Source organism: Colias philodice, chromosome 23 (assembly GCF_061535455.1).
Source record: "Colias philodice isolate Cphi_HAF_F1 chromosome 23, ilColPhil1 Martin Lab GWU primary, whole genome shotgun sequence".
NCBI lineage: Eukaryota > Metazoa > Arthropoda > Insecta > Lepidoptera > Pieridae > Colias > Colias philodice.
The window spans coordinates 2,359,895-2,374,814 of NC_143108.1; the positions used below are offsets into that span (position 1 = coordinate 2,359,895).

At 33.4% G+C, this 14,920-nt stretch overlaps 1 protein-coding gene across 2 annotated transcripts in view; it reads right to left on the reverse strand.

Moving 5' to 3' along the window:
* Positions 1 to 4,854: 4,854 nt before the first annotated feature.
* Positions 4,855 to 14,920, reverse strand: part of mfrn (mitochondrial iron transporter mitoferrin) — a 46,092-nt gene continuing 36,026 nt past the window's right edge. Inside the window, exons 5-7 of one of the 2 annotated variants that reach the window (XM_089709794.1) lie at positions 10,939 to 11,078; positions 10,137 to 10,457; positions 4,855 to 9,321 (exon numbers count right to left, since the gene is read on the reverse strand). In XM_089709794.1, the coding sequence (XP_089565920.1) occupies positions 9,265 to 9,321; positions 10,137 to 10,457; positions 10,939 to 11,078 (518 nt within the window). In that variant the 3' untranslated portion in view covers positions 4,855 to 9,264. Of the gene's footprint in view, positions 9,335 to 10,136; positions 10,458 to 10,938; positions 11,079 to 14,920 lie in introns of both variants that reach the window. The other variant, XM_089709795.1, reaches the window with a different exon arrangement.

The window sequence follows — 14,920 nt, forward strand, 5'->3', positions numbered from 1 at the left end:
GCGCGGTCTATCACGAAACTAACTAATTATGTTGAACGTTATGTTTATATACGTACAGCACACACACGTATATATAGCACACTAGCACATTATTAGCGTGTTTTAAGAAATATGTGAAAAAAAATTATATAGGAGTTTGAATATGGACGCTAATTAATAAAAAAAAAATAACAAATGAGCATAGATTTCACAGACGGTTGCGGATTCTGGAAACGCCTCTGGATTAGAGCAAGATTATAATTAGCATTGTAAGTTAATTCTTTATTTGTTAAGTGAATTTTAAGGTTTTTTAAACGCAATTTGTGATGTATTAACCAAATCGCGAACCATATCGCTATTATGCAACTTGAATGATGTTTTGGCCGAAAACTTAAATATAAATAAACGACTACAAAAACGGAAAAGTATAATCTTTTTTATTTTTTACTTTTCCGTTTTTGAAGTCGGTTGTTTTTAACGTAGTTATTTTTATTTAATACTTTTTTGTGTATTTTTCAACACGAATCAAACGAGCCCAAACTCGATAAAGTTGAGACAATATTATATTACTGAGTTCCTATAGCCACCTTCCGATTTCATCATCAAATCAGCTCTATGTATAAATGATAATGTTTCATCGCTTTCAAATTAATGTACCTACGTACCTATACAAAATTTCAGCTCAATCGGTAACCGGGAAGTGAATCAAAGTTACTTGCTACATTTCAATAAAGTCTAGGTACGAGATCAGACAAAAATTTTTTATGGGAACAATTCGACACCATTCCGCATCAAACAAAAGAAGAATCACGTAAATCAGTTCAGAAACCTCGGAGTAATCGGTGTACCTACATACATAAAAAAAACATACCAGCCGAATGATAACCTCCTCCTTTTTTTGAAGTTGGTTAAAAAACAACAGAACTTGCATTTGGAACAGACGTGTTAAAAATTGTATGCAATTTACGTGTAACATATTTGAATTATTAGAAGATCGTACCTATGTCTTGAAATATATGAGGACTAACTACATAATATGTATTTTTAAGCTAATTTAACATAACAATTCATTGATACAAACAAATAGAGCCTTATGTCACTCAAGCAAAATGTTTCTTTTATTGTTAAAAAATTGTTGTTAAGTTAAAATTGTTTCAACACCTAGTTACCGATTCTGCTCCATATAAACGAGTGTAGAATATATTTGTAGTTAAGTTTGTATTTATGTTTGTAAGTTTGTATGTAACCGACTTGTTGAGACTCGATTATGGCCCTCGTTAAACGGACAGATTTCAACCTTACTTTGGCTTGTAAAATGTTGTATATTATATTCGTGCTATGATTTTTGCTACAAAACTGAAATTGGCTACTATGGTACGATATTTTAAATCTTCTGTTACTAAAAAAAATATGAATTAAATACACGCTACAGTTAAATCGCTACATATATATTTTGTCCGCCACCTTGCATTTACAGTGGTTGACGCGTGAGCGTAGTACCTACCGAGGGGTCTTGACTCTTGAGGGTTTGATTCCCGGTCGAGACGAAGGCAATAAAATGTCTTGGCCTAGCAGGAAACAGAAGGCTTATCACCTACTTGTCCCTAAAGAAATCGATCAGTGAAACAGTTGTATGCATAGGTATTGCATAATGCATCTGCCCCTTACCCCACTAGGGGACATGGGACAATTTATCGCTACACTACTACTATAGTCTACAACTAGTACTGTAGTCCAATTAATCAATTAATATAAACCTAGTAATTTTTTGTTAAAACTTTGAAATATGTAATATGTTTATCGACAATTTAAAATAATTTAAAGTTGTTACTAATGAGGGCTTGATAAGTTGTTAGGGTTTTGATTGAGGTAAAATCTTCTCTCTGTTAAGTTTATCTTAAGAGAGAGAAGATTTTACCTCAATGTTATTCAAAAAAACCATGTAAATAGTACCTACAGCAATGCGTCATACTAATTATTACGTATTATCGCGGTCTATACGCAATCAAACTAGGTATATATGTCAATATAATAGGCTCACATTATATTATTAACTACTAACCAATCTTTCTATACGCACAACATTATACTCGAACCCACTTCGTTGAGCGTGAAATAATACCCATTAAAACATTACAAAAAAATGTGGTTGATGATTAATGTACTTTTTGGCATATTTAAAATTATTACCCTACAGCCTACTTAAATAACAAGATTACAGAATACAGAATTATTATACAGAATAAGAATCCCCAGTGAATGAACCTACACACACGTATTATAATTTAAATTGAAAATGTTTTGAAATTCATAGTGAGGACTTTTTAAAGAGCAACGACAGATTTTCTCACCGCGGCTGCGATTCTTCAATGTTGCAAACTGCTTCACGATGTGGTAATTTATATTTTTTTGACGTGTCGAATTATATTTAGGCGTTTCTTGAAGGAAATCTAGTTGAATGAATAATATATTATTATAATTTAATCAATTCTACGGATTTTTAACATAAATCTATTGACTATTTTGCATTGGAGATTTTATTCCTAGTCGACATAGCTTACCTAAAATTATTTTTTTCTAGACATATTTCTAATTTTATCCAACCATTAGAATAAATAATTCTCCGAATTAATGTCACGTGTATCGAATAAATTTTTAAGGTATGGTTAATTAACCTTGCAGTCTAATTTTAGAAGAAATAGAACTACTTTTAGTAGTACGAGATCACACAGCAGGATTAGCTAGTGTGTTCATAGTGTTTTGTCTAAAACCAAAATTTTATGTATACAGTAGGTATAATTTTATGTAAACATGCTTGAATATTCTTTGGTATTTTTGTCATAAATTCAAACTAATTATTGAAGAATCAATTTTTGAATTAATCTTAACACATAAAAAGATACTCTAGATTCTTGAATCTAAGTAGATCGAAGTTTTTTAAGAACTAAAAATATAATTCGGTAACTACGATGGAGAAAAACGAAAGAGCAGAATAATGTTGTTTGATTAAAAGTTTATATCGTTATCAATTTAATACGTAATATATATTATGTACCTAATTAATTAATAGGTATCAATATTTGAATGAATATTAGAAATACAATTAAAACTATAAGTAATCTTTTATTTTTATACTATACTGTAAAGTTTTCCTAAAAATAATTTTGATTACCTATTCATAGTTAAAATAAAGCCGAATTAAAGCCAAGATATTTGCTTATTCAATCACCAAATATTGTCTGACTAAATTGGTACCGTACCCTAATAATAACATGGAAAATTATCTATAGTTTTTGTTGGGTGAATTTGAATTCGGAGAATTTTTTTTTTCAAACAATCAAGTTGATAGATGTACAAATAGTAGGTTTTAAAAAAGAGTACAATTTTTTCTCGCATATTTTTGAATTTATTCTTTTTTTATATTGACCATTGTTTCAATAATACCTTTAACTATATTAACTTGAAGCGTTTAAAAAAAATACCTGTGGTATTCATACCTACTCTTCATTAATTTTACATTTTCTTTGATCGTTGAATTTTAAGTATGTATCTACTTACTTGAAAAAAATACGTTTTTGAAATAAGCGTACAAAGTATTAAAAAATAAACGTTTGCGCAGATTAAAAATGAAGACCGAAATTCATTTTTTATTTAGAACCCAGTTATAAATAGAGACTAATTTCCATAATGCCTGCGGATTATGCATGAATAATACAAGGCAAATCTAAATTAATGATTCTGGTGTATATTAAGAACTACATACCAATTATATAGCAACGTATATTATAGATATATTATAGACCGACGCGACGTTTCCAATATTTTACGTGGTCAAAGGAACCACTGAACCACATTGCTAGCCCTGACAAAGGTTCAACTGTCTGTTTCTGTTGTATTCTAATCGTTATCTAACTAGATGACACGCATTGTGATAAAACAAATTTGCGTGATTACTTAAACGAAAAAAAAAAAACGATTTACGTTCGCGACACGTGGAGACTAAGCTGAAATACGTGAGATAAGACGACTGCGTATTCGTGTACAAATAGTAACGGAATAATCGCCTGTGCACTCTTAACGATTACACGGTACAACCTGTATAGTTATACATCCGCCCACAAATAAGGGTTGCTGGCTGTTAAAAATTATTAATTTAATCTATACTAATATTATAAAGCTGAAGAGTTTGTTTGTTTGAACGCGCTAATCTCGGGAACTACTGGTCCGATTTGAAAAATTATTTCGGTGTTAGATAGCTCATTTATCGAGGAAGGCTATATATCATCACGCTTACACTATGCAGGCGTGGTTTTACCTGCATTGCAGTAAATCCACGGGGCACAGCTAGTACAGTATACCTGCGCAGGACAATCGATATTAAGTAGGGCGCTCTAATAATTACACAGGTTGTAAACTTCCTATTGCATCAGGCAAGATTTTGCTTATGAAATGCTTTTAGCCAAAACTCGTACATAAGTAGTTTATCACTGCATAGTATAAAACAAAGTCGTTTTTGCTGTCTATGTTTGTTTGCTTAGATCTGTAAAATTACGCAACAGATTTTGATGAGTTTTTGACGTGACAACGTCTTATAATTCGATAGAGCCGGCTGCACGCATGAAAAAACATGACTCATGCGGCGTTACCTCGCTCTGAGGCGTTCCATGTAAGGCTTGAAGTGCAAGCGAGAGCGCGGAACGAGCGACAAAGAAGCACAATCGGACATTGTCACGTTCAACTATCGTCAGTAAACCGACTTTTCGACAGACAACCAATTTTTTATAGACTAATCCTAGAGAAAGGTACATCATTTATTAGGTTTTAGACAAAGCAGGCGAAGCGAAGCTAGTTTAAATATAAAATAAAAAACGATAATATTGTCCAACTGTTTATTTTATTCCTTGTTTCACATACCATCATGGCGGCTCTGTCCCGTTTCCTAATACTAACAATTTGACTCTCCTAATACATTTAACGCACGTTAATGTACTAGCAATTTTGTCCTAGACAAATGTCGCTATTTGAAATAATTTTAATTAAATATTTATTATATACAGGAAATAAAAATGTATTTATTTTACACTGATTTATTTTTGTCTTGGTCAGTAAGCATTAGTTGCAATTTAATATCGACATTTAGTTCGTTCTTATTATTATAAGATTAGCTTTCCGCCCGCGGCTTCGCCCGCGTTTTCAAAGAAAAACCCGCATAGTTCCCGTTCCCGTGGGATTTCCGGGATAAAACCTACCCCATGTGTTAATCCAAGTTACCCTCTATATGTGTGCTAAATTTCATTGTAATCGGTTCAGTAGTATTTGCGTGAAACAGTAACAAACACACACACATCCTCACAAATTTTCGCATTTATTAGTAGGATATTTATGTAAAATATTTTTAAATTTAATTACTTCCGAAACCGTAACGAAAGCAGAGGTTTTCTTGGTTTTGGTGTAATCAATTATTAATACGAATCAGTCTGATGACAGAAAATAATTTATACACAAAAAAAACAATACTTAAATATACGAAACGAAAAAAAAAACACGAATTTCAAATGAGCGACAATTGCCTGCTGTACATAGCACCTCATAGTTTTCCATCCTTTAGGATCACTTACTCTAACCGATGTAAGGGCCGTCGTCCACCAAAACTTTAATTTGTTCCATTATTAAGTGGACAACAACCCTTATTCCCAACTCGAGCCGACGTTACTGACGCTGGGACTTCTCACATCCGATTTAGTATGCGGGCAGATGTAAAAAGTCCCTTACAATCTTTCAAAAAAATAATAATTTCTCACACCCTGTTTAAAATAAAACTCCAACGTTTGTACGAAGACACACTGATCTTACAGACGAAAACAATATCGTGATATTTTATTATTACAATATACATATATATTTATATACAAAACGTAGGTTTGTATGAGCCGCCTATCAAGATATTAACAAACTATTTTCAAGTACCTTTAGATATTTTTGGTAGCAAATCTCTTGTGAGACTAACCAACATCGGAATAGTGATTATAATTATGATACATTTCCTTTCATCTATTTTAATATTCGGAAGGGCGCTCGTCGGAGAAAGATCAGAAAAACAACTACGTGTAATTTAATATCAATTTATAAACAATGGTCAAAATTAAATTTAAACTGCAATTTTACGATCTCAAACTATTTTGTATACCTTGTAAGCGGCATTTCTTTATTTAAAACATGTGCGCGGCACGAGTTAGTTTTACACCACATACACCCACGTTACTATTGCATATTAGACGCTCCATAATCATAATTGAAAAGCAACCTTATGTTCATGACAAAAGAGTCGCGATTAACTTGATAAATTTTCAGCTCCATACACCGTTATGTATACGGATATAACATAATTCCCAAAACCCTTAAATAACTCTATGTACAAACCAAAAAATATAAATCGTGCAAGTTTTCAAAGAGTTTGAAATCACAGCCTACTTATAATATAAGCTGAACTGGGGTCTCACTACATCTATACGATTTGGCCTTTCCGTTATAAGGACGGATAGATGTAGTTCGTCCCTATTGCTAACACTTTAGTACGCACGTGCGTAGATTTTTTGACATTTTTTGTACATTTTTACAAACATACCGTTTGAGTGAGACTGGTGAATTTTAACTAGACTAGTTCATTTAAATTTAATGCCATTGACGCACAATAAACAATTACACTCACAATAACGCTCAAAAAGGCATAGGCAGAGTTTTCGATACAATAGACTTTGAACCTTACTGCCACGAAATAAGGTGCTAATTTCAATGAATGTTTTATACAACGATACTCGGACATTTTAGACTTATAATAGGCGATTGTGAGACTAGTTGTATATAGTATATCAATGGTTAGGTCACGTATTATCTTCGTCCAACTTAGGTCATATAAAACCACAAATTTTTGTCCAGAACATCTAATTTTAATAACATATTACCCTACTCCTGAATCTAATACGCATTTAAAAATGTTACGGGCGACGTGAAAAAATATACCTATAAAAACAATCGGTAACCAAAACATTAAACAATTAAAAATATTTATACAATAAATCAAATATGAGCCATAAAATTTTATGCCTCGAATAAAATTTAGATTATCGACGAAACAATTGAAAAAATATCATCGGTATATAAAACTGTGATAGTGAATTTACGAATCGTTTTAATATCAATAAGATATTGTTTGCCCATATTAAAACCGCATATTTAATTATAAATATAGGCCTCTTAACTTGCTAAGTTTCTAACATGTTACCGAACGAAGCAAAAATATTAACACTCATATATTTAGACTTTTTTATATTTAATTGAACCAATAAACGTTTATTTATAGGCCTTTACAGGCTTCAAATATACGCACCCATTTTCCAAGTTTCATAAAAGCGTTGAAAACTGCACTTGCATTTTGACATTTCTAGCTTTATCTCCAAAAATACTTTCCAAATTGAACTCTAACTACATACAAATAAGGTTGATGTTTATAACAAAAAATAGTCATACTTTTATAGTGGCACTGACCACTGACTGCACTCACACTACACACGCGCGTGTACACACACACATACATTGTATAGATATAACGTCAAACAATAAATCAATATACGCATATGTAAAATATAACACAGCAACAGAAAATTTATTAACTCGTATGCAATAAAAAAATCAAATGTAAGGGACAATTAATACTTAAATATCGACGCTATTTATAATGACTTACAGTTAATTTTATTTATAACATCACAGCTATATTCTAACGCACACACACGCACATACACACACACGCTCAGCTCACGCACACATATTTACTCTGCGCGAGTTATCTTAGTGTGGGTTATATTAAAAAATAAATAACAATAAAGTCATTGCCTCTCGCTCTATTCAATTGCTATTACAATGATATAGAACGAGACGACACGATTTGAGCTTGAACTATGTACACATTATTTTACGATTTACTATAATTACGTTAACGAAAATTCAATGCAATAATACTATTGAAGCGATCTCTTCAAAAATAAGCGATCAATTGTAGTAATAATTTTGTATGATAGATATTATATTGATATTTCTTATTAATCGATAAGCAAAATGATTTGTAAGCAATGAATTCAAAATGGCGTCTGTTTTAAATTTCACGTCAATTTCGTTCGGTGATTCAAATATCGAATAGTTTAAAAAAATAATCTCGCACAGAGTAACAAACCAGGCCCGCCTATGTACAAGTGACGTAGCGAACGAAATCACAGATAATAAAATAAAAAAAAAAAACGCAGAACGGCGGGCCCGCGCACAGATACACAAAAAAATATTTTTTTTCTCGATAATATTATACTCTGTTAATAAACAACAAAACGCATAACAACAACAATAGGTGCCTTCCCCTACCCCCTCTTTTTTATATTTTCGTATGATTTTGTAAATCACTGGTATATTTTTTCGTATTCGTATCGGTTCGACTGAAATCTAAATAGATGTTTATTGACATACCAAAAACGTTTAAAAATAGGCCTATTATTCGACCGATTTAAAAAGATCATTTGTCCTGCTCTTACACATTACGTACAATGGACAGGAGGCTTTTAAACGGACTATTTCATTTGACAGGATTGGCCTTTTTAGCGTTTTTCGTAATTTTGGTATGTCAATACATTTTTATAATTTTTTTCCATTAAAATCGATTACTGTCTACGAATTCGAATAAATTATGATTAGAATGGAATTGTTCATACGGCAATATAATATATAAATTACACTTACAATTTTGAATAACAATTTGTGTTTTTAAATTGTTACGATACTTATAAATTTATACAATTTTGATCCGTTCATATATACAAACTTGAATGTCACAAATTAGTATTGGATAAAAAGAGGAGTACTATGCAATAGTTATACAAAACAAAATAATTTTTAATCAACAATTTACATAATTATTATTCTTACCACTTGACATAAATCACATAATATTTTAGAACATAACTTTAGCAATAGTAGAAGAGCTATTTCAAAAATGTGTTTTTTAAGTTAATATCATTTTTGGTGCAAAAATTTACAGCCATTTTCTTCTTTTCAATCCATTATAATTTATAGGAGTAGTTGTCAGCCATTGTATTGCAGTTCCAAATCTTTCTTCAATCGTTCGCAGAGTAAGTCATGTGGTTATGTGTGTGTGGAGGTGTTTTTATGCCTGGGGGTGTTTGTCTCTGGGGGTGTTTATGTGTGTGGGGGTGTTAGGGGGTGTCGGGGGGTGTTGGGGGTCTATGTGGCGGCCGGTTCGGGCGCGAGACGCAGCGCGGGCGCCTCCTCGAGCTCCACCTGAACATATTCACTGTTGGACACCGTTATTTGTTTAACAACTTTGGGGGTAGGAAGAGATATAATTAATTGGGAGGAAAATAAGACAAATTATGAAACAAGCATCACTAAACAAGTAAATGCAATTAGAATTTAATGGTCTTACTAATAAAATGTTACCCATTCGCTTTGCAATGGATTAGTTATTGCAATAACCTGTTTTGTTTTTATGATTGACGTTTCATGTGAGCAAGAGCAGGACATAGCTATGGTAGAAAGTTATCCATTGTTTAACTTTTTATTAGTAAGGCCGTAAATAAACAAATTACTACTATTTAAGAAATTTAGGGCCAGTTTCACAGCTTACTTATAATATTTCTTGTCCTGTCCCTAATAATATTTTGATATACATTTTTAATTGTAGTTTAATTGACGGAAAAACTAACAAAACGTATTGAAACTGCGATACTAACCCTAGCAATTTATTTTTAAGTGATAATAATTATATGGAATATCATGATATGTTATTATTATTAAGGGACACAGATAATATTTATTGTGCATATTTCAATCTTGGATAAATCATTATTTTATTCATTCATTGTCAAGAACCTTTTTATGAATTGGATTGAAAATATTAAAGAATCAAATGAATTTAAATTAGATCACCCATCAATCAAAAAATAGTTAAATAACAATTAAAAAATAAGTATATTTCATTAAACTGAATAAAGTCTTGTTAACTAATTATAACTTAAGAAGGGATGAACAGATTTTGATGATTTTGGTTTGTTCAATTTATTCTTAAATAAACTTACAATACTAAAAATACGTACCGTATTCAAAGCGTGCTTGAGCGTTTCGTACGTCAACCAGCAGATCGCGGCCGCGGGCATTTGATACAACACCCTCGCGGCCACGCCCTTAAAGAACCCCCTTGGCCCTGACGTTCGTAGTACAAGTCCCGCTGCACTAACTAGGCCTTCAGCCCCTCGTTCCTGTGTGTTTAGGAGCGTTTTGCACACGTCTAGCGGTGTCGTGGCCGCTGCGGCCAGTGCGCCCGCGCACGCGCCCGCCGTGAGGTGCGCGCGGGGCTCGTAGCCGCGTGTCGGGTTTAGCCGCGATTGGCACCATTCGTATGTTACGAAGTGTACCGCCTGGAATGGGTTGTTGGAACTTTAGTACAGGTTGATATATCAACAATATTATTGGTTAATATGCGGATTCATAGCAGCAGTCTTGCGAAGCATTTACCGCAATTTATATTTATTTAATATATCCGCCAATTGTCATTTCAAAAAGCTCAGAATACAATATGTAGTAGTTTTGCTTTTTATTGCATTTTTAAAGGACCAGACGCGATGCTTGGTTTTAAACGACCCACGTGGCTTATAATTTATAAGCCACGTGTAGTAATTGAAATTGAAAAATTGATGTTTATAAGTTATATAAACTTAAGACAATTGAGCAAATGATATCTAATTTAGAAATAATAGACGACATATATTTTTAAAAATTTCAATTCATTTTCACAGCCATATTTTCTACAGTTTCAACACTAATCCAAATGATAGTTCCAAATTAACATTCCAAAATTTTCAAACAAAAATAAAATTTCATAAAAAGTAGGGTAGTCACCTGAAACGGAACGTTCATCGTCACTTGCGTGCCGTACGAGCGGTAGAACGCTCGCAGCCCCTCAGCGCGATAGACGTGCCGCGCGCACTCCCACACTCCGCGGTATGGCGAGTTTAGCATTTGCAGCCGTTGTTTAACCACTGAAAATTATGTATGTTCGAATGTTAGTATTTTATAGGACATGAGTATGATATTCACAGTTTATTGTAGTAAAACTTCTGAATGGCAATACCGTCACTTAAGTGGAGTAAGGCGACGGTTTATGTATCTTTGAATCTTGCCAAAGAAGTTTCACTTCTGAACGTGTGCTCGGCACACACGCTTTTTTGTAATCATTATTTATGGTAAAACAAAACTACTAATGATAACAAAGTACAATAATAATAAATTTATCTGCCTATTATCACATGCATTGTAAGAATTAATTCATTGAAAGGTTTTAGGTCGATATATTGCGACTTCCTGGTTCATCCTTTAGAATAAAACAGTATTGTTTTATCACCCGTACGTGTTCCAAACAAAAACATCTATTTACACTACTATCGCGCCGGTCATGGCCCTATAAACGCGACCAAAAATGAATTACAATGTAAACATTTAATCGATATAAAAACAGATAAGAGACGAATAAAACCTGCATTTTGCACGCGACTTACTCCCATAATACGAGTTTATAGGAGCGAGTGAACGACCTCCGACCTCTGATAAGAAACCGTATAGAATATTTATTATGGCAACACTTATCAAGTACAGGGCTACAATAGGACACTAGTGAAGCGATGACCCGGGAGGGTCGTTTTCGTATATGGGTTACGAAATTGTTTTGATGTTTTGTTTATACATATTTTGTTTTATTTGTTTTTTAAAGTGACACTTCTATAGGCGCATGAGGGTAACTTTTTCACGGATGGAACGGAATAATAATAATATAACTGTCACGAAGGTGTGCACAGCTTTTTTCGGAGAAGAGGGAGAGTGAGAAAGGACGAACGTAGCGTAGCAAAGAAATCTCACTTCTGACATGTGTACTTTGTACGCACGCACTATTTTTTGTTCTAGGTATCAGCGGGAAGGTAATAAACCTTTTTATAATTTTGTGTGTTTAGTTTCGCCCGGAAGAAAGAGCATCGTAGGTAATGAAGTTATTTATGAACGATGAGTTCTGCTATCGAATCCCAAACACATATGCTTATCTTATACAGACCTATGACACACAACTTATAATTATTTGTAGGTATAATATCATTGTCAGTTTTTAGGGTTCCGTACCCAAAGAGTAAAACGGCCTAAGCCTCCGCTGTCTGTCTGTCTGTATCTCATAAAACGTGATAGCTAGAAAGTTGAAATTTTCACAAATGATGTATTTCCGTTGCCGCTATAACAACAAATACTAAAAATAAAAGAGATATCTATTAAGGGACCCCATTCAATAAATTATTTTCTATTATAGATGATGTGCGCGAGTCCGACTCGCACTTGGCTGGTTATTTTTTAATTCCTCATACATTGATAGCATTCGAAAAATAGCGACAAGTGAGTGTATAGGTTATCTATTAAGAAGAATTTTACAAAACATGTTTTGAACACCATTTGAATTATTAATAGAGTGATAAAAATATGGCCGCCTCTCGACTTTGATTCAAACTAATACTTAATAGAAATGAAAGAGCTAAAACTAGTTTTATTAATGTTATATTTACATATAACTCTAACTAATCACTGGCACTAGAAAGAATACTATTAATTAACAAAAATAGGTATACATTCATAAAAAATTTCGCGAAGAAAAGAGAAGAATTTGAGCGACTTCAAATCTTTCGCATTCTGTCTGATTATTATTGTTAAAAAAAAATTAATCTCGCATTCTGTCGGATAATTGTAAAAAACAAACTAAATTAAAAAATACTTGTTTCTTTTAGCATCATTCACAAAGAGGCATTAACCATCACATATACTACGTGTTATTACATTTTATTTGATAAGGCTAAAACCATAGCATAGGTATTAAATTGAGAATGCATGAATGAATGTTTTATTATTAGGTAAGTGCATAATTCGTATTCTTGATTAATTGAAGTCATGTATTGCTTGCATTTTATTTGATATGCGAATAAATTAATACTCGTAGGTATACGGGAAGCTACTTTGAGGTTTGCGGGAGTAGATAGTAAGCTGTTTTCTGTTCATCACGTTATCACAAGACCACAATTCTTCATACATAATTTAGACTTAAAAATTCATCGAAAATACATATTCAGTCTTTTAAAATTTTCATTTCATATATAGGTACATATCTCTATAGTTTTTATGTTATGGACCTTTTTTTATCCAAATATTTTCAGAAATTATGGCAGTTAAGTGAAATTATTACTACTTAACAAACAGGCAAAATACCAAAAAAAATCCAGAAAATTCCAGTTTTCATATCTTTTTTATAATTTTTACCTCTATACTTTTTATTATATGGATATCTATTAATCTTGATTCGTTTATCTGTTAGCAGTTATGGCTTTAAATTGAAGTTAAATAAACTTGACAAACAGGCAATTTTCGCATGATTTTAGTATGAATGTACGATTTTAAAATATTCTAGATATTATTAGCAATTTACGAAAATAAAAAAAATTAATTCCACTAATCCTGTTATGCAAAAGTATTAGACACTAATAAAAAAATATTTTATCCATAGATTAAATTAAATTCAAAAGTCAACTAAAAAAATTGAAATGACAATTTTAGATCTCGAATTTTCAACCAGTTTTTAATCTATTAACTAGTGCCAAATTAAATTTCATGCAAATTTATTCAGCCATTTTTGTCTAGGTAACAAGGAAAAACTATTACATTCTGAAATGATATAAAATCATTTGTATTCATATAATCAAATATTTATAATGTAATAGCATACCGCGGCTTCGCACGTGTTGTTTATATCTTTAAAAAAATATGAATTATGTTTTTGGGAACATAAGTAAAAAATCAAAAAAGGTTTTTCACTTTATCGAATAAAAAATGTTTATTTAAAAAGTCAATTTGTATGACAATTATATTGTTTCATTTATATATTTATAAGCAGGTTTCGTGTCCTGTGCGCGCAAAATTATTAATTCATAGTCGATTTTAATGAATAGCAGAATATTTAACTCATAACAGGATTTGAATATTCAAATTCTAAAAAACGTACATAGTATTAAGAGCAGTAAAATTAAATATAACATTACCTATACAGTACACTAATGTATACTTAGCAGATAGATTCGCGTGCAAAAATCTTATAATTTTTAAAACTTGTACAAGTTGTACATCTTATATATAAAATTCTCGTGTCACAATGTTAGTCTGCATACTCCTCCGAAACGGGTGGACCGATTCTCATGAAATTTTCTGTGCATATCGGGTAAGTCTGAGAATCGGCCAACATCTATTTTTCATATGTCCAACGGGCGAAGCCAGGGCGGACCGCTACCCCCCAACGGTCCAGGCCTTGTCGCGGCGGAGGGGCTCAGTAGCTCAGAGTTATGGCCCTCTGAGTGAAGCGAAATTGGACCAGCGAGGGGCTGAACGGCTGGTTTAGAGTCGGGGAGATTCAACCGGCCCGATGGCCAGGGCTAGGTGTGGCCCAGCGGCCGCTGTGTGCGGCGTGGGATGGCGGCCAGAGGTCGTGGCTTGGCGGACCAAGTGTCCACTAGGCAAAGGTGGCGCTGAACGGCAGTTGGGGTTGGAAAGCCTCGACTGACCCGACGGCAGAGGTCCTGTTTGTGGGCCAGAGAGGAGCCGGCTTTTATGCGGCGGTGGATGGCGACCAGAGGTCGCGGCGCGCCGGGCTCGCTGCTTTAGCAAGCCACGCCGTGCAGCGGAGGGCGGGATCCCGACGCGTCATTGTGATGACGCGCGGAGACTCCTGCAGAGACTAGGTGTGGGGCGGCGGCCGATGTAAAACGGCCGTCTGCCAACTCGTAATCCGGTCCGTGGGGCCGGACCG